The sequence below is a fragment of the Corylus avellana genome, chromosome ca1 (genome assembly GCF_901000735.1).
Source record: "Corylus avellana chromosome ca1, CavTom2PMs-1.0".
NCBI lineage: Eukaryota > Viridiplantae > Streptophyta > Magnoliopsida > Fagales > Betulaceae > Corylus > Corylus avellana.
In genome coordinates this window covers 16,432,085-16,459,823 of record NC_081541.1, presented here as the reverse complement: position 1 = coordinate 16,459,823, position 27,739 = coordinate 16,432,085, and the positions used below count along the sequence as shown (strand labels likewise).

The following is a 27,739-nucleotide window of genomic DNA, read 5'->3' as shown; positions in this document are numbered from 1 at the left end:
ATATATATATAAAATTAGGGGAGGGGTTGATCAGGTTGTCAGGGGTGGTCATGCGCCACCCCAGCCACCTCTAGTGGTGGCTTGTTGGCCTCCCCCTCCTCCATGTGGCCGGTAACTACCCCCAAGTTCCTTTTATTTATTTTTATTATTATTATTAATATTTTTTTAAATTAATTTAAAAAGTGTATGTTCTTTTATTTTTTATTTTTAAGTTCTATATATATATATTTTTTGTTTTAATTTTTCTATTTGGGGTATTTATATCTTTTAATGAGATTTATTGCCGAAAAGAGAATATTCCATTCGATTTAATGAGGTTTATTGATGGAATGAGGTTTTTGGTAAGTAAATAGTAGTTTGATGTTGTTGGGTGGTGAACATCATAATTCATGGGGGTATATTGATGGAGCATAGTAGCTCATTGGGGAAAATGTAATTACATACCCCTAGGTTTTAGTATTCGCAGTTAGAATATTATTAATATGTGCAGAATTATCTTTATTTAAATTTTATCTTTTAAGCTTTGTATTTTTTATTTAAAGAGGGCTGATTGTATATAATTAGAAAGTTTGCAACTCTGATAATGAATATTTGAAAAAATAGAGAGATTTCTGTGTATTTTTATCTTTTAAGCTATGAGTAGCCTGTATTCTTTATAGAATTGAAGACACAGTGCTTCTATTCTTTTTATCCACACTTCTCCAGCCGCATCATCCATTCAAGCAAAATAAACTAAAAGGGCAAATTTAGTATGGATTTAGATTTTCCAATGTATGAGCTCCACAACCTGTTTCTTATTACCTAAATTTTTGTAAAATTTGAAAAGTCTAATAATAAGAAATCTCAATCTTACTGAGATCTCTAGTAATTCACTGTTTAAATTGTAAGATAAATTTGGATCTACTGGACAACTTATTCGGATAAGTGGCCCCACTTGAGAGATCATAAATGATCTATAGAGAAAACCAAAGACTTTAGGGAGCAAAAATTGATAGATGACCATAGAAAGCAACCACTGCAAAAATAAAATGCAAATGAGAATCCTCTTTATTTCCTTTATTTATGAGGCCATCGAATGCCCATAAAGACTCTGGGCAATACAAGAAGAGATAGTTCTCTTTCATCTAGTTTGTTTAGCATTCTTTATTTATCTAAGAAAAGAGAGATTTATGGATCCTAGCAACTGAGATTATCACCAGGAGCAACACCCAGTTGGCTACAGTATTGATTGTAATAGTTGATACGAGATTGGACAGCACCAGGGTTTCCACCATTGCATTCAATTGCACCGTTAATCGCCCGAATAGTTGCCCCAAACCCTTGGTTTAGGACTTGGTGACAATTGTTCATCCAAAACCACAAGGCTGTTTTAAATGAAATAACGACATCTGTGGCCACTGTTTCAGGAGAGTTTAATCCGTCGAACCCAATGCTATTTCCAGCTGCTCCGTAGTTGTAATTCCAGGTTAGCTGAAGTGGTCCACGGCCAAAGTATTTTTTGGCTGGGTTGCATGGATACTGTGTGTTACTCTCGTCACAGTAGTCCTGGGAAGCACCATTTATCTCTTCTATGTAGCACAGAGCTGCCAAAAACACAAACAGTTTGCTTTAATATGTGATTCTATAAAGAATTAAACTTTGGCCCGGATGGTCTACAAAATGTCCCTTTTACAGCCCTCAATTAACAATTGCCACATTAGCTAAATCACAACAATTGCACAGAATTAAAATAAAACCACATTCATTGAATGATAAAAAGAGAAAGAAGAAAAGAGAAAGAAGAAAAGGGGGTCTTGCAGAAACAGCCATGGCCGTGACCCACAGCTGGCCCGGCCTTTAGGGTGATAAAATCCCTAAGGGTTAACTTTTCACCTCTATGTTTTAGTTTTGAATCAAAAAACGAGTTTTGAGTCATTAGAAACAAGTTTTGAGGTATTAGAAACGGATTTTAAGGCATTAGAAACGAATTTTAGGCATTATAAATGGGTTTTGAGGTGGGTCACAGTAGGTTTGAATTGGGTCATGGCGGATTTGAGGCTTAGACATGTGGGTCACGCCCCACATCGTGGGTCTCTGGGTTCGCCAGTGATTTTTTTTTTTTCCTTTTCTTTTTCTTTTTCGTTTTGATTGGATGTAGGTGATCTCAATTTTATTTTTTGCATTTTTGTTAAATGGATGATGTGGCAATTGTTGATTGGGGGCTGTAAAAAGGGCCTTTTGCAAAGCATCCGGACCATAGATGCTCTCTTCTTTAATTTCTTTTCAGAGTGTAATATATAGCTCAAGTTGCACATCCCATTGAAATCCTTTGCGAATTACTTGGTAATAATTTATGTACATAGGCGTTTTCATTCCAATTAAATAAATCATATATAAACAATAATCTTTTATGCAATCATATGTACTACTTGATATGTAATTTATCTGGTCATAAGGAAATGACCTTACGTTTTTGTGAGTAGTTATGAAATAAGGTCTATTACTATAAATTAGAGATTAGAGATGCAATCTAGTATCGTTTAAAGTGACATAATGAATATGAGATGATTTAGCCTAACAACTCAGATGACGTCGCATTAAAAAAAAAAAAAAAAAAAGTCTCCTGTTGTTTTTTTTACTTAAGTACTAATTCAAAGTTTGATTTTTAGTACTACATATAGCAGTCTATTAAATAACATTATGATCATATAAGAAATGAGTAATACTATTTTGTAAACTGTTAAATGATTGTTATACAAATAAAATAACGCGGCAGTGAAAATTAGTCATTAGATCAGTATTTGTAAAAAAGAAAAAATAATGACCGAGACATGAATCGTATAACAATCTACTAAATAATATTATTCATAAGATATTAGGATGTTTAGGTGCATGAAGGTTAATTTTATGAAGTGAAAACATGCAGAATTGAATAAGTTATAGAGAGAAAGAGTAATTAAGATCTTACATCCAGTCTCATGGGTGACATGGGCAAAGAAAGCTGCAATCTCACGCTTAGAATCATCAGCAGTACCAGTTGTGCCAAACTGAGGGTAGGAATTAAGAGCATCAAGGAAAGCAGCCCTGGTGTAGAAGCTCTTTCCTGGACAGTCTCCAGTGGCCTGATTAAGTATCCCATTAAAGAAATCCTGTGTCACAATATCAGCCACCGAAACACCACTTGAAGGTGGAGCAGGGGATGTAGTACAAGGGCCTTCTCTGCACCCCTGCCCACAGTATTCACTGCTGGTGCCACAATACCCAAATTCGCTGCAGCATTCGTTTGCTGCACATCCACAATTTTGAGCATTCACATATCCTGCTAAGATTAATGCGACTACAACAAGTGTTAGAAGGTTTTTTTTCACACAAAGTGCAACGTCCATCTTGGTATTTTACTGTGAACAATGAGTGAATGAAGAAGATGATTGTGTGGTGAAAAACAAAGTGAGCATGCATCTCATATTTATAATGCAACATAGCTTGGACTATTTCAAGATCTTGCTTGGAAAATGGTAGTTTCCGTGTAAAATCTGCATTCTTGGTAACAAAAAGGCTAAGCTATATATGTATGACATCTAAAGAGAGATAATTAACCACCAAGGTGGTAGTTGAGTTGGTAAAGTAGTAAGGGGGAAGTCCCCCCTTCTTTTCATCCTAATGGTTGCGTGTTCAAATCCGCTTGTGGTAGTAGATGCGTGAACCAGATGCTACTATGAAGGGGCTTATTGGCTCAAACCGGACATTCTACAGCAGGTGGGAACCCTGATGGTAACGCCCAAGGGAAAAAATTACACTGGTTGCCCCTTCCCTAATTAAAAAAAAAGAAAAAAAAGAAAAAAAAAGAGAGATAATTAGATTACATATTAAATGCATAAATTCAACTGCTGAGTATTGGGTCGGCTAGATACTATTTTTTAAATTTCCACTGTATGCCCCAAGCTAATATCGTCTTATCTATCTACCATATTTTTAACGCGTAATATTCAACCACTCCAAGCGTTGAAAAATTTCGATTATAGTACATAAATATGGTTTTTGTCCCTAGTTGGTTGTCCATGCATGGACCTTGGCCATTATTAAGTGAATTGACAAAATAAAAACTCAACAATTTAGCAAGATTAAAAATAGTCAGAACTAGCTAATTACAAATTAAAAGATATGAATCTAGACCTAGCCATGGGACTCCTCAAAAGATTTTTTTTAAAATTTAATTTAGAGGTATTTTGATGTTTTCCCATGTCTCATTGCGAGTATAACAGACATTTCACGAGTTTTTCGTCTAAGTTATCAGAAAATCCTAACAACGTGGGTTAAGTAAAATGGGCTAATGGTTTGACGGGTCAATCACAAATTAGGGTTAACTTCACAAAGGCCCCTTCGAACTTTTAGGCGTTTTCAAAGATTCCCAAAGTTAAAAATCTCATAGTCAAACTTCTAATTTGATGCAATCTACTCCATTTGTTAGGATTTGGCGTTAAATCTTAACGGAGGCTATGAAAAATACCAAAATACTCTAAACTTTTTTATTTTATTTATTTATTTTTAATTTTTAATGTGAAATTAAAGGTAAATTTAAAATTTTATGAATGTTAGGGGTATAAAAGTTATTTCATTTATTTCAATGTCTGTTTAATGCCAAACCCTAACGGAAGGGGTAGATTGCATCAAATTAAAAGCTCGAGGGTGAACTTTATGAGGTAAGCTTCTCAAAACGCATGAAAATTGAGGAAGCTTTTGTGAAGTTTCTCCATAAAATTATTTTAGTTTGGTGAAAAACATTAGAAGTGTGGTGAAAGTTTAAGGAGGTGGCCAACAATCGGGCCGGGGTGGCTTACTTGTTGAAAACCAATAAGAAGAGGGGCTTAGAAGGAAAAATCACATGCCCTCTCCCAAATTAGTTAAATTATAGTCTGAAAGTACTATAATAAACACCTAGCGGGTGTTTGTTAAACCCCCTCACATTCCCCCACATCCACCACGCTATTCACTTCATTTTTTTCCCAAAAAAATATTCTTACTTTTATATCAAATCACTCACTTTTTATATCACATTATTTACTTTTTATTACTATTCAAATAAAAAAATCACTACAAAACAAAATTTTTTACTTCCCAATACCACTTTTTCATTTTTCCATACCAATTATTATTATTATTATTATTATTATTATTTTTATCCATGAACAGTGCCATGGTCCATGAACAGTGCGGTGTGGTGGGGTGTTGTTTAACAAACACCCCCCTAAATTAGAAATAATATGAAGCCATTCACATGGTGAGAATCAACCTTAATCAAGCCTTATCACTCACCAAATCACTTGAAGAGGAAGGAGCAGGCTTATAAATTCAAGGTTGGCATGAATTAAGATGAAGGCCATAATGGAATTGAGTTTTTTTTTTTTTAATTAATTAATTAATTTTTATTCAATAATGGGACAAGGGTTACATGGACAAACACAAATGAAACTGAGTGGGTTCCCCAACATAATGGAATTGAGTTTTAATCGTGTACGGTAGTGACCGCCATCAACGGCTAAATTGATTGCTTGTCATGAAACCGGGACAATTAATCGCATTGCTCGTTGGAAACTGCTTGTCATTTGTCAACAATGTTACTCTAGTAGGGGTGCAAAGGCCGTTACGGTTAGCGGTTAGTGGCAATAACCGCTAACCGTAACCACCTTAGCGGTTAGTAGATTTCACTAACCGCAACCGCTAATCGCTTAGTGGTTAGCGGTTAGCGAAATAGATAACTGCCCGTTAATCACTTTTTTAAAATTGAGCGTTTTTTTTTTTGGACTTTTTGGGCTTATTTTTTACCCTCATTTTTTTTTTCTTGTATTTTTAATATCTTCTTGGGCCCAATTGCTAAAAAGAGCCCATATTGAAAAATCAAAAATATTTGACCCAAAATTTAGGATCACCAATCCTAAATTTATACATTTGTTCTTGTTTTTGTTTTGACTACAAATTCATATGCAAATGTTTGACCCAAATATTTGGGTCAAACAGAAAAATCAAAAATATTTGACCCAAATATTTGGGCTTATTATATAATCATATGATTTAATGATCAAGTCATCATGTGATATAATCATATCAATTATAGTGATAATATATAAATGACTAAAACTATAATGATAATACATTAATACTTAAATTGTGTTTATAAGTAACACATTGGTCATTGTTTAATCCAATGTCAATTACTTAATTTGATATTATACGAATCATATCATCATTCTATATTAATAATATGATTCACTTGAAGTCTTGAATAAAGTATTTGAATTGTCATTGAATCATACGATTAAGTATTGATATTATACATTTATATTATTCATATGCATATGTAGACTTATATAGACTTATAACATATATAGACTTATAAGTTTATAATATACATTGGAAATAAGTCTCTAAATATTTAATTGTTGTATTAGTATGAATTGGTATACTTATGAGTTATCTCATATTATATATGTATAATTTGCTATTATATAATCAAATGATTTAATGATCAATCTCATGTGATATAATCATATAAATTATAATGATAATATATTAATACTCAAATTGTGATTTAATTTTTTTTTTTTTTTTTTTTTTAAATTGTGATTTGATGATCAAATAATTATGTTATATGTATAAATATTTTTATAATTATAATTATAAAAATATATTATATAAAAAGGCGGTTAGCGGTTACGGTTAGTAAACCCAATAACCGCTAACCACTAACCGCTAACCGCTAGGCGGTTATAGCGGTTAGGCGGTTAGCGGTTAATACGATTAAGCAGTTAGAGTGGTTAGCAGCTAAAGCAGTTAGCGGTTAGCGGGCGGTTTTTAACCACCCCGCCTTTGCACCCCTAGTTACTCCAAAACCATGTAAACATAACAAAACTCCGGTCCAACTTCACCAATACAAATTGATCAATGCAGTGGCGGCTACATCAATGTAGCGGTGGCTACATCAACGGCTAAAAGAAAGAAAGAGGGTAAAGTTCGCGTACCCATTCAAACTACCACCCAATTGACAATGTCCCCCCAAACTTTCAATTGTGACAATGTACCTTCAAAACTACCAAAACATTGTTAAAGTTCCCTCCCAAAGCTAACAAAAAGATAAAAGTGCCCCTATATATTTCTCAATAAGACAAAAATACCATTGTAAATTCAAAAACGAAAATTTTAATTTAAAAATAACGATTTTTTTTTTTTTTTTTTTTTAAAAAAAAAAATGATTTTAAACGAAAATTTTTATTTAAAAAAAAAAGGTTGCAGCAAAGAACAACAATAAAGTAGGTAATTCTAGATCTTGAGTCTATCAATGATTTGAGAATTCTTCTTAAAAAGTTAGATACTCTCTAGGTTTTGAAGGAAAAAGAGGAATACACTCAACTATGAGTGATTCTCATTAATAAAAATAAATAATCAACATAAACTCCCTTTTCTCTGGAGGTTATAAGCATATATTTATAGTCCAAAACCCTAAACCTAATAAAATATGACATAAATACCCCCAAAACCCAAAACCTAATAAAATAACGAAATAAAGATTCTCAAAACCTTAACCCTAATAAAATAACAACATAAAGTCGGCTAGAAAATAAAACAAATTGACGGCGCCCGTCCGAAAGGGACATATGGGCACCTGGACAGCCACGACAAAAAAACATAAAGAAACATAGGTCATCCGGATGGGACTCTGAACGGGGTCTTCTGCTAGCCTTCTAGAACTGCACGTTCGGACGGCCACCCGAACGCCCCTGCGGACTCTTCTGTCCGAATTCTTGAGCGACCTGATCTGCATCATCCTCCCTTGGTTGGAGAGAATTCGACCTTGAATTTAGCCGGTTCTTTCCACGGTCCTTTGGATGCCCTATCAACTCGTTCCACTCAACCTTCCTCAAGATCAAAACAAGGCAACACCCCACAATAAGTGTGGTGTTCTTCATCATTGAAATACTTTGAGGGTTGTCGTGAAGGCCCTACACACCATTTGACAATTCTTAGGATTTGCCGTACTCCTCTCGTCTCTTCTCCCTTCCACGTGCCACGAAAATACTCAAGAATTGGTCAACCGTTGTTTCCATTGTGAATATATAATTTTCCTCATCCATATAAAACTCATCATAACCATTGTTAAGAGAGTTTAAAATATCTTCAACACCAAGGAAATCAACATAATCAACCTCTTCACCATTAAAAGTAGTATATTCACCTGGAAGGTCTTTATCAACCTCTTCATAATTGGCGATGTCATCCGTAGGCTCTTCCTCTTCCAATGGGTCATCTTCTTCGGGGTACGTAGATGCCGTCAAACAAAGGAGACGGCCCTTCTTCTTCGTACTCTTCCTCTGGGTTGGATGGCAAAGGTCTTTTAATGGGATCTTCCTCACCGACATCGTCATCATAGGTTGGTGGGAAATCCCAATCCATGAATCCTTGTGAAGGATCTTGATCAATGCCAAATATTGCATTTTTGGATTCCTTCATTTGCATTTGCTAAGCCTTTAGTTTTATTAGTTTTATTAGTTTTGGTTAGTTTTAGTGTTTTCTAGATTGCTAAGGGAAAAATGCGCCTTTAAAAGGAAAAATGCAACTCATTCCATCAATTATGGGGCTTAAGACACTTTGGAAAGCATTGGCAGCAAATTTGGATTAAGCGATTATTCGCACCCGACGAGTCCCACTAAAATGGTCATATCTAGAGTTGTAGAGCTCGGATTGAAGTGATCTTGGTGTCATTAGAAAGCTAACTAAAAGATCTACAAAGTCATGTTAGAGTTGTCTAATTCTGAAGGTAGTGCAATCGAGCGCACATTTAGTGTGATCGAGTGTACACGCGCCCATCGAAAGTGGAAAGTGATGCACGAGTGCGATCGAGCACACTCAGCCAACTTCGCAGCGTTGAAACCCTAAAATTACCTTATACATATCATTCTTTTCTATTGTAAACATATGGAGACGCGCCGGAGGAGCCATACTTTGTCAAAATTCGTGTTTTCTGGGTTTTTGGAGCTTTGAGCTCCAATTCTATTGTAAGTTTTACGTTTTTTCATGATGTCAATCCATTTTGTTATAACTTTTGTTATCATGAAAGACTAAAACCTTCAATTAAGGTTGAAGATGAAGCCTCGTCATTGATAAACATTCATGTTCTTGTCGTTTTATGTATACAATGTGATTTTTAATTAAGTTGTTGCTCAAAGTCAATTCAATTGTTTGATTAATTTCATTTGATTGAATGGTGTTCTTTTATTCATGCTAAATTTTATATTCGTTGCGTTTCGTCCGGGGGTACATCGAATGATTGGATTGAGACTAATATCCATTGTGATTTACGGATACAATGGATGATTTGATCTCAATTAAATATTCGTTGTGATTCTTTTAACGGATGGATTCATCGAATGATTTAATATGCGTGTTTACGACTTTTGAACAATGTATAAACTTTTTGGTTGTCTATTGTGTGCATAAAATGCAAGAACATGTTTGATTTGGTGAGGTGGATTTGGATAACCTTAGTATTTTTCCATTAATTGTTTTAAAATCATTTAGTTTACTTTATGTTTTTGCACGACAAAAATACGAAATTTGGAACTAGGTTAAGATAAAATTGGTTTAAATTAGAAAATTGATTTTTGCAAATACGACTCCATGTGGATTCAACCTCGCACTTGCACACACACTTTACTGCACATGACTCGTGTGCTTGTGAGTACAATTAAATTTGTACGTCAAATTTTGGAGCCGTTGCCGGGGAGTTGTTTGTTTGTAAAAAATGATTTTATTTTTCTACTAGTTATTTTCTTTTTACAATTTGTTTCTTTTTATTTTTTTTATTTGTTTATGTTTACAGTTACTAACAAAAAAAAAAGGGGGGGGGGGGGTAGGTTGGTTGTTTTTGTGTTTTTTTTGCAGTGTCGGCAAAAATCAGTCCTTGCCAGTGTGATCGATCGCACCACACCTGCGCTCGAGCGCACTCGAGCACCCTGGCAACAGGTAGTCGCACCTGTGCTCGACCCATCTCGCGCCTGCGCTCAATCGCATTGCACACTTGCGCTCGATTGCATTCATCTGTGCTCGGGCGCACTTCCAGAATTAGCCTCAATAGACCAAAAGGTGCTACGTAAAAAGAAAAAAAATTTGCAAATTTTTTTTGTCCATTTTGTGTTTTGTGTTTTTATTTTTATTTTTTTATATTTTTGTTTATTCTATTGTCCAAAAAATAAAGAATAAACACCAAAAAAAAAATATTTATATTTGGTTATTGTTTCACGTGGGATATTTGCATGTTAAATAGTGAGGGTAAGTATGAATTTTCCGTTTAGTAATTTTAATGCTACCCCTAGTTGTAGGACATTCGCTCCTACCAACTTCCTTCACCATTTCTACCCACATGGACCATGTTCATACTGCTCCAGCCCTTATTATAGTTCAGGTAATTGTCCATCCTTGGGACAATTTTCCAAATTTTCATATGAGCAGATGAACACCAATTTCTCCAGTCCGGGGTCTGAATCAACTTCCAATTTCTATACCCCAGACTGGAGCAACCATTCTGATTTCTCGTGGCAAGCTCATGCTAGGGGAAATTTTGGTCCCCAATCTCATGAATTGCACCATCCTGAATATCCGCAGTTCAATAACCATTCTTCCATGCCTTCACCTTGCAATTACCCTCTTCAAGAGTCATTAGTGCAACATTTTCCAATTGCTCATGTCGATGACTTAGAGGAGAGAGTAAACCAACTCATAGCAACTAGGCGTGCCCATACCCAACCTCCTTACACTCACGCACCTTATAAGTCATGCTCATATTGTTATCATCCTTCTCATCAGATAGATGATTGTTCATTCGTTAACCATTACATGATTGATGAGGAAGATGCTAGCAAATCTGCACATGAGCATGTTCAAACCACCACCATACTTGGGAGTGATCAAAAAGATGAGGAGACTGTTGATGAGCCAAGTCTGGAGGACCCATTGGGAAAGTGCTTTGCTCAATTTGGATGTGACCTAGACCTTGACAAGTTACTTGCGCAAGCTGATACCTTACTGGACTCCACTCCTAAGATGTGAAATGAAAATGGGGAAACCACTGAGATATCATCATCTAAATCATCTTCATCAATAGCTAAGCCTTTCACTATGGATAACCATGAGGAGGAAGAAAAAGAGGAGCAAGTTGAGCACATTGAGCCCCCGTCAACTCCAAATCTGTCCAGTGACAAGGAAGTGAGTACCGAAGCTCACTCCTTCATCAAAATCCCTCTTGAGACAATTCATGAACCCCAAGCTTCAGTTCTTCAATGTCTCAGAGAGCTGTCTCATGTTGAAATTCTCAAGGATCTATGCACAAAAGGTCCCAAATCTAGGAACCATGTTCCTAAAAAGATCCTTCGAAGCGAGCAATTAGGCTAGGTGAGACGGCTAAACATCCTTCCAGAGGGTTATCAAATTTTTAAGAAGAAAGGGTGGAAGGGATTGGTCAGACACCCAAAAGATCGGGAAAAGTGCGGTATTTTATATTTTTTATTTTCCGCATTTTATTTTTGAGTCTTTTTCTTTTGTCATTTTATTTTTGTGTCATTTTATTTTATTTTTGTTTCTAACAGCAATTAACCTTTTGATGCTAGTTACTGTAAGAGAATATTGCTATTAGTTTTTGACAGATGTTTTGGTGTTCAAGTTTGGAGGACGCCCTGACCTTTGCACACTCCGATTGCCTCATCCCATGGTATTGTATCTCTTGGCAGACATTGGAGACAATGTGTCATTTAAGTTTGGGGGTGTAGAACAATACTCTGTTTGTTTGTTTGTGTTATTTGTTTGTTTTTATGTGCTAAAAAAAAAAAAAAAAATTCTATGTTGTTGATTGAGCATGAGTTACATCATAACCGTGGTTTACATGTCATTGGTTTGTTTAACTTATTGAACACATCATGTCATTAGAAATCTGAGTCATTTGACTCATTTGATTTGATTAGAAAGACTTCACATGTCTGAGTTGATCATCACAAGCACACTAGTATAGAATCTGTGAGGTATGAGATTTGAATTGAGTAGGGTGTGTCTTGAGATTCGTAGGATGAATTTTTGAGGAAACCATGGCTTTAAAAAAAAAAAGAAAAAAAAAATCAGTTTGAGCTTCTCATTGAGTAACCGGACCTCATGCCTCACTAAGCATTGAGTGTTCTCGTAAAAAGATGAGAAATTCAATTTGGTTGATTGTATGGCTAGTTTGGCTTTGTAGCCTTGTTGATTTGAGTAATTAAGCCCTTAGGGGTATTTCTACATTTAAAGCCCTAAAACCATCTGGTTTGGGATTCACTAGCCCAACACTCGTTACATAGGTCAATTAAAAAGCTTAAGGGAGCCGAGCATTGCACAACCTACACAAGAAAATGCATGCCTTGATTTAAGCATGGGTTGTGTTCATTTGAGTGAATTTATATAACTTTTGAGGTACACCTAACTTTGAGAAAAATTGAAGCCTCATGATTGTATGTTTGTCTCACATTGCACTTATTAGAACATATGTTGTCTCAAAAATTTCCATCTTTGAGTTGAATGATTTGTGGTTGACTTGATAATGTGATTGTGGTGTTCACTTTGTTAAACCTATTCATGATGTAAGAACCATGTATTTGTGTGAAAATTTGTGTTTGTCAACGACATAGTGCTAAAAAATGTTAGTGGGTATCATTCCTATTAAACCCTTACGAGACTTCACTCGTCCTCTAGGGATGCTTAGGGGTTTAAAATGCTTGTTGCATACACTAAATGCAATCGTCTCTCCCACAACAGTGAATTTATGTTTCATTTTTTGATTTTGTTTTGCTAAGGGACTAGCAAAATGTAAGTTTGGGGGCATTTGATCAGTCACAAATATTGCATATTTGGACCCCTTCATTTGCATTTGCTAAGCCTTTAGCTTTATTATTTTCTGATGTTTTGGTTAGTTTTGGTGTTTTAGTGTTTTGTAGGTTGCTAAGGAAAAATATGCCTTTAAAGGGAAAAAATGCAACTTATTCCCCATCAATTTTGGGGCTTAAGACACTTTAGGGAACATTACAAATTTGGGATCGAGGGATTATTCTAAGCACCGACAGTCACACCAAAATGTCATATCTAGAGTTGTAGAGCTCGAATTGAAGTGATCTTGCGTCATTGGAGAAGCTAACTCAAAAGATCTACAAAGTCATGTTGATTTGGTTAATTCCTCGGTTGGAAGCGCGATTGAGTGCACATTTAGTGCGGATCGAAAGTGCACATGCGCTTCATCCAAGTGGAGTGCGATGCACGAAAGGCAAGCGATCGAAAGTGCACTCACCAACTTCCCAAAGGTAAAAAATTTAAAATTAGCTTATAAGCATATCATTCTTTCTATTGTAAACATAATGGAGATGCTGTGGCGCTGGGGCCGTTCTTTGTCAAAATTTGTGTTTTCTTGGTTTTTGGAGCTTTGAACTCCAATTTTATTGTAAGTTTTACGTTTTTTCATTATGTCAATTCATTTTTTATGATTTTTGTTATCATGAGAGGCTAAAACTTTCAACTACGGTTGAAGACGAAGCCTCATCATTGATAAACATTCATGTTCTTGTCGTTTTATGTATACAATGTGATTTTTAATTAAATTGTTGTTCAAAGTCAATTCAATTGTTTGATTAATTTCATTTGATTGAATGTTGTTCTTTTATTCGTGCTAAATTTTATATTCGTTGTGTTTCGTCCGGGGGTACATCTAATGATTGGATTGAGACTAATATCCATTGTTATCTACGGATACAGTAGATGATTTGATCTCAATTAAATATTTGTTGTGATTCTTTTAACGGATGGATTCACCAAATGATTTAATATGCGTGTTTACAACTTTTGAACAATGTATAAGTTTTTTGGTTGTCTATTGTACGCATAGAATGCAAGAACATGTTATTTATTTTTATTTTTATTTTTGTAGGAATTTTCTATTTTTCTTGTCACAGTCATAGACCATTGTCTCTAATTTTTTGATTTTTGGCCCATGGTATACTTATGGGGCAAGAAGGCGACTCACATGTATTTCAATAGTTTCTCTCAACTATTGATCTTCAATTTGCCTTGCCATATCCTATTTTTTGCTTCAGTTGTTGCCACCATGTAGCAATTCTTCTCCGGAATGTGTGTACCACCAAAGAAACTCGTCGTTCATTGGGCACCCTTTTAAAGTCAAGAACCTCTTCAATAGCCAACACCCAATCCAAAAATTCTTCTAGTTGTAGATCCCAGTAGAATTCCGAAATATTGAGTTCAAACCCGTTTACCCACCTATTGGCATGAGCTTGCGCATGGTGCTGACGTCCGTGCATTCCGCGCTCCGCAAAATGGTTTTCGGATCCATTCCCATGTTGACCACACCAGTCGGATACTTGGGTAGTTAGGTCTTCAATTTGATCCCTCATAGCCCTAAGTCGATCCTCCGTGTGTTGCCAACGTTCAGTGACGGATTTGCCTTCCGCCTCCGCGAATTGCGGTCTTGGTTGGCGATGACAACTGTTCAGCCTACCACTCATGTGCCTCAAGCGAATTGCCGGTTCCTCCTTACGTGCTGTCTTCGTGCGCACGTGCACCTCGTCCATGTCTGCACAACGGTTGCTCCCTCCCATTCATGGAAAGTACTTGAGCTCTGATACCAAGTGATATAGCCTGACTTGGTAGTTTGCAGCAAAGAACAACCATAAAGTAGCAGATAGGTAATTCTAGATCTTGAATATATCGTTGATCTGAGAATTCTTCTTGAAAAGCTAGATACTCTCTAGGTTTTGAAGGAAAAAGAAGAATAAACTCAACTATGACTGATTCTCATTAATAAAAATCAATAATTAACATAAACTCCCTTTTCTCTAGGGGCTATAAGCATATATTTATAGTCTAAAATCCTAAACCTAATAAAATATGACATAAATACTCTCAAAACCCTAAACGTAATAAAATAACGAAATAAAGACTCTCAAAACCCCAACCCTAATAAAATAACAAGATAAAGTCGGCTAGAAAATAAATCAAACTGACGGTGCCCGTCCGGATGGGACATATGGGCGTCCGGACGGCCACGAAAAAAAACATAAAGAAACATAAGACGTTCGGACGGGACTCCGAATGGGGTCTTCTGCTAGCCTTCTAGAATTGCAGGTTCGGACGGCCGTCCGAACGCCATTGTGAATAGACGCTTCTATCTGAATTCTTGAGCGACCCAATCTGCAACAGTAGGCAATGTGGGGTGCCACAATCACTCCCTCTTGGTACCCAGCATTCTCGGTGGCGACCCTCATGGGATTATCCCATTCTTGACATCCCAGTGAGTGCCCACTAGCGACCCCAATGGCTTGTGTACGCTCCCTCTATCTCATGCTGGGGAATGATTTCCACAACCTTTCTTTTAGGCTACTTAAACTTTTGTGAAAGTCAAAAAGTCTAATAGGAAGAAATCTCTATCTTACTTGGCAAGCCCTTTGTCATGGAGGATATATATATATATGTGTAATGAAGATTGAGATCTCAAGCAATTTGCTGCTCAAATTGTAAAAACCTATTTACCCAAATAAATCTTGAGTTGCTTAATCAATTACTCGGATAGATAGCCCATGCAAGCTCTCTCACATTGTTCAGAAACGATCTATATATAAAGAAAACCAAAGACTTTAGGGAGCTAAAATTGATAGTTGACCATAGAAATTTGCAAACACTGCGGAATAAAAGCAAATGAGAATACTCTTTATTTCCTTTATTTATGAGGCCATCAAATGCTCATAGAGACTATGGGCAATACAAGAAGGGATAGTTCTCTTTCACCTAAGTTATTTGACCTTCTTTATTTCTTTGTATCCAAGAAATTAAGGTTAAGCATCCTAGCAACTGAGATTATCACCAGGAGCAACACCGAATTGGTTACAGTATTGAGTGTAATAGTTGATACGAGCTTGGACAAGATCAGGCCTTTTACCATCACATTCAACTGCACCATTAATCGCCCGAGTTGTTGCCCCAAACCCTTGGCCAATAACCGAGTGAACATTGGTCATCCAAAACCACAAGGCTGTCTTAAACGAAACAACGGCGTCTGTAGCCACAGTTTCAGGAGCGTTTAATCCGTCGAATCCGATGCTATTTCCAGCTGCTCCGTAGTTGTAATTCCAGGTTAGCTGAAGTGGTCCACGACCATAGTATTTTTTGGCTGGGTTGCATGGATACTGTGTGTTATTCTCGTCACAGTAGTCCTGGGAAGCACCATTTGTCTCTTCTATTTTGCACAAAACTGCCCAAACACAAACAATTTGCGTCAATATATGCTTCGTTTTACAGTGCAATATATAGCTCGATCAAGATGCACATTCCATTTAAATCTTTTGCAAATGACTAGTTAATAATTTATGTACATAAGCGTTTTCATTACAATTTAATAACGATATATGAACAATAATAATATATATATGCAATCATATACTTTATATGTTTTTCTGATCATAATGAAATAACGTCATGTATTTGTGAGTCGTTTTGAAATAAGGTATACTATTATAAATTAGAGATGCAATCTAGTTTAGATTAAAGTGACATGCATCAATGAATATGACATGACCAATGCTATTTAATTAGCCTAACAAGTCAGATGACATCGAACTAATAATCAGTTTTTTTTTTTTTTTTTCAACAAGTGCTAATTCAAAGGTTGATTTTCAGTGTCGCAGCACCAGGTTATATGGCAGTCGTATTGCTGTAGAGACGGATTTAGAGGGGGACCGGCAGTGGCCCTGGTTCCCCCCAAATTACAAGGAAAAAAAATTTTAAGGTAAAAAAATAATTATATAAGGTATTTTTTGTCAATTGATCCATCCCCAAAATTTTTTTGTTTTTGGGTCCCCCATAAATTCAAAGCTAGCTTCATCCCTACTATCCCAGTATATTAGTTAAATATGATCATGAGATATGAATAATACTATTTTGTAGACGGTTATATGACTATCATGATACAAGCAGAAAAACGTAATAATAAAACTAGTCATTGGATCATCTCTGGTATAAGTGCATGATGGTTAATTTTATGGTGTGAAAACATAAATGAATAAGTTAGTGAGAGGGAGAAAGATCTTACATCCAGTCTCATGCGTGACATGGGCGAAGAAAGCAGCAATCTCACGCTTAGAATCATCAGCAGTACCAGTTGTGCCAAACTGAGTATAGGAGTTAAGAGCATTAAGGAATGCAGCCCTGGTGTAGAAGCTCTTCCCTGGACAGTCTCCAGTGCCCTGATTAATTATCCCATTAAAGAAAGCATCTGTCACAATATCAGCCACCGAGACACCACTTGAAGGTGTAGTAGGGGATGCAGTACAAGGGCCTTCTCTGCACCCCTTGCCGCAGTATGCACTGGTGGTGCCACAATACCCAAATTCGCTGCAGCATTCGTTTGCTGCACATCCACAATTTTGAGCCTTCACATATCCTGCTAAGATTAATGCGACTGCAACAAGTGTTAGAATATTTTTTTTCACACAAAGTGCAGCCATCTTGGGATATTGTTGCTGTGAACAATGAATGAATAAAGAAGATGATCGATTGTGTGGTGAAAAACAAAGTGAGCATGCATCTGATATTTATAATGCAACATAGCTTGGACTATTTCAAAACATCTAGAGGGCGTGTCTAGTACGGGTCTTGACGATGTTACAATATTTGACCTTTTTGTATATGGGACAATTGAATTCGGTGTTACTTGTGCATTTGGTCATATAATTTTCAAACGTTAATTATTTGGTAGTCTCTATTCGCTGCATATTGGCCGGTTCATTCGCTAGTTTAGACGGTGTTTTTGACTTTCTAGTTGTGATGTAATGTAAAAGATTTTGAGTGTCAATTGTTTGTTATAGAGTTTTTCTTTTTTTGGTTGCTAAAAAGTTTTGCCAAACTAGCCTAATTTTTAATTTTTAGATCCATTAAGTTCACCATACCTATGTGGAAAATGGTACTTTCCGTGTAAAGTCTGCATTCTTGGTAACAAAAAGGCTAAGCTTTTTATGACATCTAAAGAGAGATAATTAGACTACATATTAGAGGCATAAATTCAACTGCCGAGTGTTGGGTCGGGTAGATCCTATGTTTAATTTTCATTGTATGCCCCAAGCTAATACCGTCGTCTTATATATCTACCATATTTTTTAACGCATATTCAACCACTCCGAGTATTGGGTCGGGTAGATCCTATGTTTAATTTCCACTGTATGCCCCAAGCTAATACCGTCGTCTTATATACCTACCATCTTTTCTAACGCGTATTCAACCACTCCAAGTGTACACATGTAATTAATTGAACCGACAAAATATGGTTTTCGTCCATAGTTGGTTGTCCATGCGTGGACCATGGACCTGCAGGTCCATGGCCATTAATTGAACTGGCAAAATAAAATCTCAACAATTTAGCAAGCTTAAGAATAGTCAAAACTAGGTAATTAGTTTTTCAAAAAAAAAAAAAAAAAAAGCTAGCTAATTACAAATTAAAAGATATGAATCAAGACGTAGCCGTGGGTATTTATTTATTTTTTTAAAATTAAATTTAAAGGTATTTTGGATGTTTTCCCACATCTCACTACGAGTATAACGGACATTTCACGAGTTTTTCATCTAAGTTATTAGAAAATCCTAACAACATAGGTTAAGTAAAAGGGGCTAATAGTTTGAAGGGTCAGTTACAAATTATTTTAGTTTGGAGAAAACATTAGAATTGTGGTGAAAGTTTAAGTGGGTTGACAACAATCCGGGTGGCTTATTTACTTGTGTATTATCATAATAGTACTTGCTCGTTGGAAACTAGTAAGAGAAAGGTTCTAGAAGGAGAGATTGTTGCAATTTATTTGTAGTCTGAAATCAATTTAACTATAGTCTAACCTAACCAGTGGCTACGACCGTGCATAAGTTCTTTTAAGGGAAAAATATAAAAAGGTACTAAGTAGCCCATCAAACTGCTAAAGTGTGTCAAAAATGCCACATATTTTTTTATATTCTTATAATACCCCTATTCTTTTAAAAACTAAATAAAACAAAAAAATAAACTAAATTATTTTTTCTTAAAAAAAAAAAAAAACCAAGGGGCAAATAAATATAAATTTTGTTTTTTTGGAATAAATAAAATATTAGTAATTGTAGATGACTTAAATTACAAATCGTTTGTGTGGTATAAAAAAATATAGATAAATGCAAAATCAAACCATGTGGTTGGCTCAATTGGCATTATATATATATATATATATATATATATATATATATATATATTATTTTAAAAAATTAATTTTTAATTTTTTAATTTTGTTACTTTATTAATTTTTTATTTTAGTTTTTAAAAGAATGGGGGTATTATAGGAATATAAAAAAATATGTGGCATTTTTGACACATTTTTGTAGTTTGATAGGCTACTTTAGTACTTTTTGAACATTGTAAAATTCTATCGCAAACGGTTGTTAATTTGGAAGAATTTTTTATATTTTTCTCCTCCTCTTAAAAAAATTTATTCATGAGGTTCAAGAGCTATATGTATGTTTGACTTTTCAAAATGGCCGCCCAAATAAAAATTCTGAAAAAATTTTAGTTTCACACTTTCATCAAAATCTTGAAACGAAGAGTAAAAACAGGTTTGTAACCAATGGCCCACATCTTGTTTTTTTTTTTTTCTTTCCTAGGAGGATAACTACAAAGAAAAATAGTATTTAGAGGCATTTTTTAAACATGGCTAATTGTAGAAAAAACGTTGCGAACTTTTTCTTGGCGTTTTCATTGGGCCTACAATACCTGTGTTGGGAAGTTAATTTTCTCAACACAAAGTGAAACACCAAAAATATTTTTTAAATATTCTAAAAGGCCACAAGCTGCAATTTTTATTTTTATTTTTTTATTTTTGACGATTTTGTTCTTTAAAAGACAGCAATATGCAATTTTAGAAATTTTTGTATATCTCTTTTAAATTTATATTAATGTGGACATGTTACCTAGCTTGTTGAGATATCAATTTTGAAACATATTTAATTACTTTTATAGATATATTTTTTGTTAAACATATATTAAGTGATAAATTATTTCATTTCTGTCATAAATTGTGTTTACCATATTTTTAATTTAGCTCCTACAATAATAATTTTTGTGACCTATAATAAACACCTAGTCGGTGGAGTAGAAATAATCAGAATCAACCCTAAGACTTATGACTCACCAAATAACTTGAAGAGGGAGGAGCAGGCTTATGAATTCAAGGTTGGCATGAATTAATGGAATTGAGTTTTAATCGTGTACGGTTGTGACCGCTATCAACGGCTAAATTGATTGATTGTCACGAAGCATTGCTCTTTGGAAACTGCTTGTCATTTGTCAACAATGTTACTCCAAAAACGCGTTAACAAAACTCCGGTCCAAAATCACAAAGACAAACAGAATGCAGTGGCGGCTACTGGATAATATATATATCTCACAAGAAAGACCAAAATTGAGCACATTTTCAAGCCCGTAACTCGCGTGGCAGGATCCTCGTATTATGGGCGGCGTGACTTTGAAAACACCCCGTTACGAAATCTAATCCCAGCTGATGAAAATCTTTTTTTTTTTTTTTTTTTTCTGTATTATAATTTGTGCTCTAGGATTGGGAATTTCTCTCTGCCTCTCTCTCTCTTTCCTCTCTAATTAACAGCACAAACAGACCGTGACATAGCTTTTAATATGCTGGGCTATAGCAAATTAGATCATGAATAGAAAAAAAGAAAAAAAAAAAGATCATGCTAGGTTTTGTTTCTACTGGATAATTCTTCATTGTATATATTGAAAAATAAATAAATGCTAAAAAAAGAAAAACAAAAAAAGAAAGAGCTAGGAGTGTATATGCGGACCAATATTAATTGCATGCCACATCCACTATCTGCAACTATCCATTATCTGCTTCTGCACATAGTTAACAAAAATCACTATATGAGGATGCAGATAACGGTTTTAGGGTATGCTTTTTTTTTTTTTGGTGGAATCCTTCATATTCATTTCTTGAAAAAATATCAAAAGCATAAAGCTGTGATAAATCATAGCCAAAGCTATGAGTTTACAACACTACAAGAATCAATTTTTTTGGTCACGGACCAGTAGTAACGTGTATATGGTGTTAACACGTTACTAAAGTTTAACGTGTCTATGGTAACGTGTTTGATGGGTTGTAAAATTGGACGTAACTATTACAACGTACTTTTGTAATGTGTCAGATTCTGACACGTTACCATTTGGTAACGTGTTAGAAAATGACAAGTTACAATTCCATTGGAACATGTCAGATTCTGACACATTACAATTGGTTGTAACGTGGCAGATACTGACATGTTACCACATGGTAACGTATTAGAATCTGACACGTTACCACACATGGTAACGTGTGAGATTTTGACACGTTACCATGTGGTAACGTGTCAGTATCTGCCACGTTACTAAAGTTGATAGGTAAATTTTTTTATTTTTTATTTTTTCTAATTTTCTCCGGTCGTTATACTAGAATTTTTACCGCTCAACACCTGATATACGAGTTACATATAATGACAATTCAATAATCTAATCCAAAATCCAATAATCTAGTCTAACATCATATAGATAATCACAATAATCTATCAATTCAACTATATATAACCACAATCCAACTACCACAAATAATCCAACTCTAAATGTATATATACAAATCAACGAAGGAAATAGTAAAATACAATACAACTAACGTTATACACAAATACAAAAAACATAAGCCTTAAACAAACACTGGAGACCAAAGCTGAGTGAACATCATCGTGACCCCATACGTCTTCTCGACTTCTCCGCACTAACTGCAAAAGATAAAACAAACAATCAATTAGCTAATTGACATTTGTGATATAATATTTTAAACTCCTAATAGATGAGTAATGTCAAAGTAAGTGAGAAGACAATCGAATAATTGTCACGTATACAACCTCGACATACATATTTGCACGACCTATGCACAAACACATATAAATCTACATATACATTTATTCAATGAGGCGGCTTCAACAAATATGGTAAGATTAACTATACAAAGCTCCAATCACAACCAAACCAACCAGGAACAACAAAGTAGATTATTTTGAGTTTATATATATATATGCTAGATTATATATATACTCACAGGGTGCCTGAACGACAGGTATAATATCTTGACAAACAAGACTTCTGTCCAGTCGGCGTCTGGTGTTGGGTTTCATTGTGATCATCGTCCTCAGCTTTTACTCTTGCGTCGTCTACACATATTACGTTGCAATTGTGTTATATACAATTGTGTTAGATACGTACAAAGTTTATTTACCAAACAAAATTACTAGCCCTTAAAATGATATTCATCTCGTAAGATAACCGTATTAATCAAATAGAAACAATAAGAATATATTGTTACCTGATCGGCTATCAACTGAGGATCTTACAATCACTTGGGCTAGGGACTCTTCATTTTGCAGATTCTTGATAGTCGTCACCTTCGGCTCTGACCCCATACATCTCGACCCCTCAAGGCTGTGAATCCGGGCCTCATACGCCGCCATCTGAGCAGCCATTTGCTCAGCCATCTGAGCAGCCATCTGCTAAGTCACCCGTGCGCGTCACTGCCATAGTAATCTCCTCACTCTGCTGCGCCAACCTCGCATCCATTTGCACCCTGTACTTCTCCCTCTCAGCTTCAATGGCTCTTTCAAGTTCTTTATGCAAGACCATCGTCCCGCCACGGTTTTACGACCGTGTTTGGGATGGTGTATAGTATGAGTAGATGGTGTCGTGTGCAGGCAGAATATTCTTACTGACCCCTCGAACACGACCCGCAATCTCAGGCTTATTGTCGTGCGCCTGAGCATAAGAGTCATTCGGAGTCCACCTAATTGTCCCTTGGGGCCCTTCTACCTGCTCCGCAGGGTCATTTTCCAATAACTCCTCCATCCGTGCCTATACATGAGCATTGTTATATATATAATTGTTAAGACTCAATAAATTAATACATAAATAAAAATTCATGACAAGGTGTCTGCCACTTACAATTCTCGCTGTGGCCACCGGATTTGGGCAGCTACCATCTTTCTTTATATGGGTCTTCATATACACCTTCATTCGCGTAGGAGCTTTGCCCAAACTAATTACCTGCAATAAATTCAAACCATCAATTAAATGTTCGTATATATACTACACAATATATGACAAATATATATAGTTATGGTAAGTTAGAGTAGTACGTCCTCATGTGCGACCCTTGCAAAGCTCTTCGAGCCGATGTAGTATGGTGTTTGATTCTGTGCTCGTATGTCTTTCATGTGCACACAATAAGCCTACGAACACAATATGTAGACATAATTAATCGCTAAGCCATCGAACAATTATAATTAACGAAATACAAATAGTTTGAAGTCATGACCTACTTGATAAGCGGGATCACACCATTTCACCAACAATATTTCCACATCTGTGGGGTTGTACTTTGAAATGGTCTGACCCATCCTTGCCACCACTGTCACAGGAGTGTCGTCGCTCTGAATCAAGAGCTTTTTCCTTAACTTGTGCCTCAAAAGCTTTTGCTTCTCGCCTATGTCTCTAAAAGCATCTTTTTTAATTCCGTCATATCCGACCTAGGCATGATGTAGAAGTAATTTTGCATCAATTAAAAACTAGGGTATTAAAGCACTTGTTGTTTTACAAAATTTAATATACAATTGCTACAAATCATAAATTACGAACATCTAATCTACACTTACCATCAATGACTCAAATAAATCTTTCTTGCTTTGTTTTGGTATATCCTTCCAGTTGTCAGATAGCCTGATAAAAGACCCAATCTTGCAAGTCTTGCCCATCATTCGTCTAAATTTTTTGCCGCTTTATCCTACGGGCTGCCACGCGCCATTATACTCCATGATGACCCTTTTTTCCATCAGGAATGTCCCACAACATGTGCGAGTCATTTATGATCAACACTTCAAAGTTACCCGCTCTATCTGCAATGATGAAGTATATATTAACACACAAATGGTTAAACATATATTATTTGAATTTATGTACTAATTAATTACATGTACATCATGTGTAAATATGTACATATTTATGGTTCGGAATAGCATACATACATACCTATCGTGCGAACCTGGCCAATAGTCTATACTGGCCAATAGTCTATATTGGCCATGCAGGGTCATCATGTTGCTCATTGTGCGCGTCACCTATCCCATCATCCATGTCTTCGGTGGCCTGTGTCTCACTATCATCCACAGGTGCACCGCTGTGTGGCTGCTGATCGAAAAAGCCATGCGGCAATATACCCCTCTGGGTCAATGTGGGTGGCGAGGATGGCAAATGCATGGAGGCCTCATGGTCGCGAGGACTAGGCTCATAGCGATACCCAAACTGGGTAAGGCCTGTCGGACGGGATTGTTCCACGAGTATATGGGCTATCTCAGTCGAAGTGCCGGGAATGTCTAAGACATAATCGTCTCTCGCAGGTATCTGCCCTTCCACATACTCCGAAAGTATCGATGGATATCCTGATTGCTGTTGGAGAAGCATTGCAGCTTCTTGCGACTCACTGTCCGTAAGGCCATGACGCAATCTCGACCCAAAAGATTGTGCCCTCTGATACCCTAATTGCTGCTGGAGTAGCATAGCATCTTCATGCGACTCACTGTCGGTGAGGCCATGGTTTGATCTCGACCCAGAAGAAGCTCCCCTCCGTCCTTTTGACTTCTCCTGAGTACTTAAATCAACCTACAAAATACAGCACGCATCCAATTAGTTATATGTATAGTGTAAGAAATATTCACAGCGTATATGACGAAAAATTGACAATCAATGCACAAATAAATAACAACAAACCAATAAATGTAAAATATTTAATTCATATGGAATGACGTACGCCTCGATTGGTGTGAAGCTGGGTCAGACATATTGGATGTCATCATGCGGATCGTACAGCTGATTATTGTTTAAAGTTAGTGGCTCACTCTCGTGCATGATCATCATCAGGCGTTTGACCCTAACCAACGTCGTATACGTTTCTAGGTTTCGTTCTCACCGCACAAGCCCAATCTAGGTTCCTTTCATCTTCGACGTAAAAAACTTGTTCCACTTGGGAAACTAGTACATACGGCTCATTACTAATCAGCTCCTCCTTATGGACAAGGTTTTTGAAGTTGACAAGCGTTATGCCATACTCGTCCACCTTGTATCCCCTGTCCCTTGTGGTGTCCACCCAATCATACTTGAACACAACATACTTTGTCCTGTCGTAATACTCCACCTCAAGTATTTAAGTTACCTTCTCGTAGTATGTTTCACAATCAACAGTCGGCACACACACGTCACTATGCTGAGACCTCTTTCCCACATCATGTGCGACAGTTCGAAAGAACTTGCCGTTTACCACATATCTGTTATATTGGACTGCTGAGACCATCGGCCCTTTACAATGCATTACTACTTTGGCACCCATATCCTTCCTGCGTCGATCATCCGAAAAATCAACCTACGAGTCATACACAATGATGAAGTGTTGTTAGTGCAATGAGGAAACATTATGAAATTTACAAGGTATTACATTAGTCTTACGTAGTCATGGTACCAATCGCAGAATTGCTCAAAATGTTAGGTTTCCAAATGATTGTCCATGATCGTTCGCCCCCTATTTGCAGTTTGTCTTATCGAATCCTTGTGCAGCCTACATTTTGAAATAAAATCAATTAAATTTAATTCACAACTAACGATGTTGCAGGATATGAGCATGCATATCTTCATTACACAATACTCGCGTCCGCAATTGGAGGAACCCATCTGAGTTAAACAGAATGTAACGGTGAATCTGTGTCAACATGAGTCGGTCGAGGACGACTCGGGTTCCAGCCCCTTTAGGCCCATCCGGGTTTCGTTACGGCCTATTGTGGAATGTCGGTGCGTTCTCTAAATACATCGAACAGAACGTCACCAACTCGGTTGCTATGTAGCCGTCCGCAATGCATCTCTCAGGAGCCGCTTTATTGCGCACACTTGATTTGAACCCCCCGAGTGTGACAATCCTGAGTCCCTTTAGAGTATTTTTAGTTGACTCGTAGATTTTTTTTTTTTTTTTTAAAAAAAAAAAAAAGGGTTAACTAAGGTTAACAATGAGAATGGACAAATTAATAATAATAATAATAATAATGATAACAATAATAAGTAAATAAAATAAAAAGAGTAAAATATAAATAATAGTAATAATATATATATATATATATATATATATATATATATATATATATATATATATGGGAAGCCCTAGGCGTCAACTAAAACAAAAAATAAAAAATAAAAAAATGAAAACCCTAAAGTCTAAGCGCCGCCTATCTTTTCTCCTCTTGCCAAACTTATTTATACAAATAAGACAAACCCTAGTACTACGTCTCCCTCTCTCTCAGTAATCCACGCACACCAAGTCTAGGTGCAATTTCCTCCTCAACGTGAGTGTCAGCCCTGCAGGTATGACCTTGGAGTCACAACTTTTCTTCTTATTATTACATATACTCATTCAAAAGCAAGTGGAGTGAAAGTTATTGTTCATTGTAGCCTTGGTTACCGTGTTGACTTGTAGTGGGGAAGAGGGATTGATTTTTTACTCTATACGTGATTCCATTGCATATCTCACACCGACTTGTCCTTAGAGAAAATAAAGTTATGACAATGTGCCAAACTCACAGTTTTTAAAAAACCAGCCCTCTTAATTGTTGTTTTAACAAGTTCTCCCATTAATCTTATTTTCTTCTTTTCCACTCTAGCCGTAGACTCTCACTGTCAGCTATGGTTATGTATGAAATATATATATATATATACCTTGAATCATTATAAATATATTGAACAATCAGATGTACATATATTTGAAATCCTTCAACTCATTATATATATTTACATATTTTGGAACAATCTAGATGTACGTATATATTAAAAATCATTATATATATATAGTACTTTAAAATATATCAACATATATATAGATTCAAGTTGTTCATATATATAGTTCTGACGGAGGTATATATATACACGCATGGTAGAGTTTTATATATATATATATAGTATGGAAGAACTTAATTAAAGTATATATATAAAGGAGTAATACTAAATAAAATAAATTTTGGAAATTTTATGGGAAGACATACCTAAATACCTAAGTAAGTTCATTCTCAATTGATTAGCAAGCCAACTCATAATAGTAGTAGAATGTTTTGTTGTGATGTGTATGAGGGTAGTAATGTGTCTGTATTTCCTTCAGGAGATTAGTTAGCAGTCAGAGGAAAATTTTACTGCAGTCAAGAGGTAAGTGAATTTATTATCCCTTCCAGAAAAATTATCATGTCATGCTATTTATGTAAATTTTGTTTCAAACTGCAAATGATTGTTTTGTTTATATTATGGAATTACTGCATGCATGATAAGTTTGAGAAAAAGAAATATTGTGAAAATAGTGATGTTTATAAAGAGAATTTTGAGAAAATGATAATAAACCCTCCTACATGTTGCCCTAGAGAAGTACAAGAAATGAGAAAATAGTGTTATAAAATGAGGGCACATGTAGGGATGAGTGTATTTTTGGCCCAAGAAAAACAAGAGGGAAGCTCGGTACCGATGCTAAGGATGGAGGCGCAACTGTTGAAGGAGGCTCTGCCAGAAGGTGGTTCCATC

The 27,739-nt window shown here is 35.9% G+C and overlaps 3 protein-coding genes across 3 annotated transcripts in view; all 3 read right to left on the bottom strand.

Moving 5' to 3' along the window:
- Nucleotides 1-1,029: 1,029 nt before the first annotated feature.
- LOC132184043 (endochitinase EP3-like) lies at nucleotides 1,030-3,408 on the bottom strand. The gene is made up of 2 exons (XM_059597523.1): nucleotides 2,948-3,408; nucleotides 1,030-1,583 (listed from the first exon to the last, which is right to left on the bottom strand). Exons 1-2 carry the CDS (start codon nucleotides 3,363-3,365, stop codon nucleotides 1,177-1,179), a joined length of 825 nt encoding a protein of 274 aa, XP_059453506.1. The 5' UTR covers nucleotides 3,366-3,408; the 3' UTR covers nucleotides 1,030-1,176.
- Nucleotides 3,409-15,735: 12,327 nt separating this feature from the next.
- On the bottom strand, nucleotides 15,736-17,593 carry LOC132184050 (endochitinase EP3-like). Its single transcript, XM_059597533.1, has 2 exons — nucleotides 17,135-17,593; nucleotides 15,736-16,297 (listed from the first exon to the last, which is right to left on the bottom strand). The coding sequence occupies exons 1-2, from the start codon at nucleotides 17,547-17,549 to the stop codon at nucleotides 15,891-15,893; spliced, it is 822 nt and encodes a 273-aa protein (XP_059453516.1). The 5' UTR covers nucleotides 17,550-17,593; the 3' UTR covers nucleotides 15,736-15,890.
- Nucleotides 15,736-27,739, bottom strand: part of LOC132184059 (endochitinase EP3-like) — a gene marked incomplete in the record, with an annotated part of 32,169 nt that continues 20,165 nt past the window's right edge. The window contains 1 exon segment of the mRNA XM_059597543.1: nucleotides 15,736-15,788.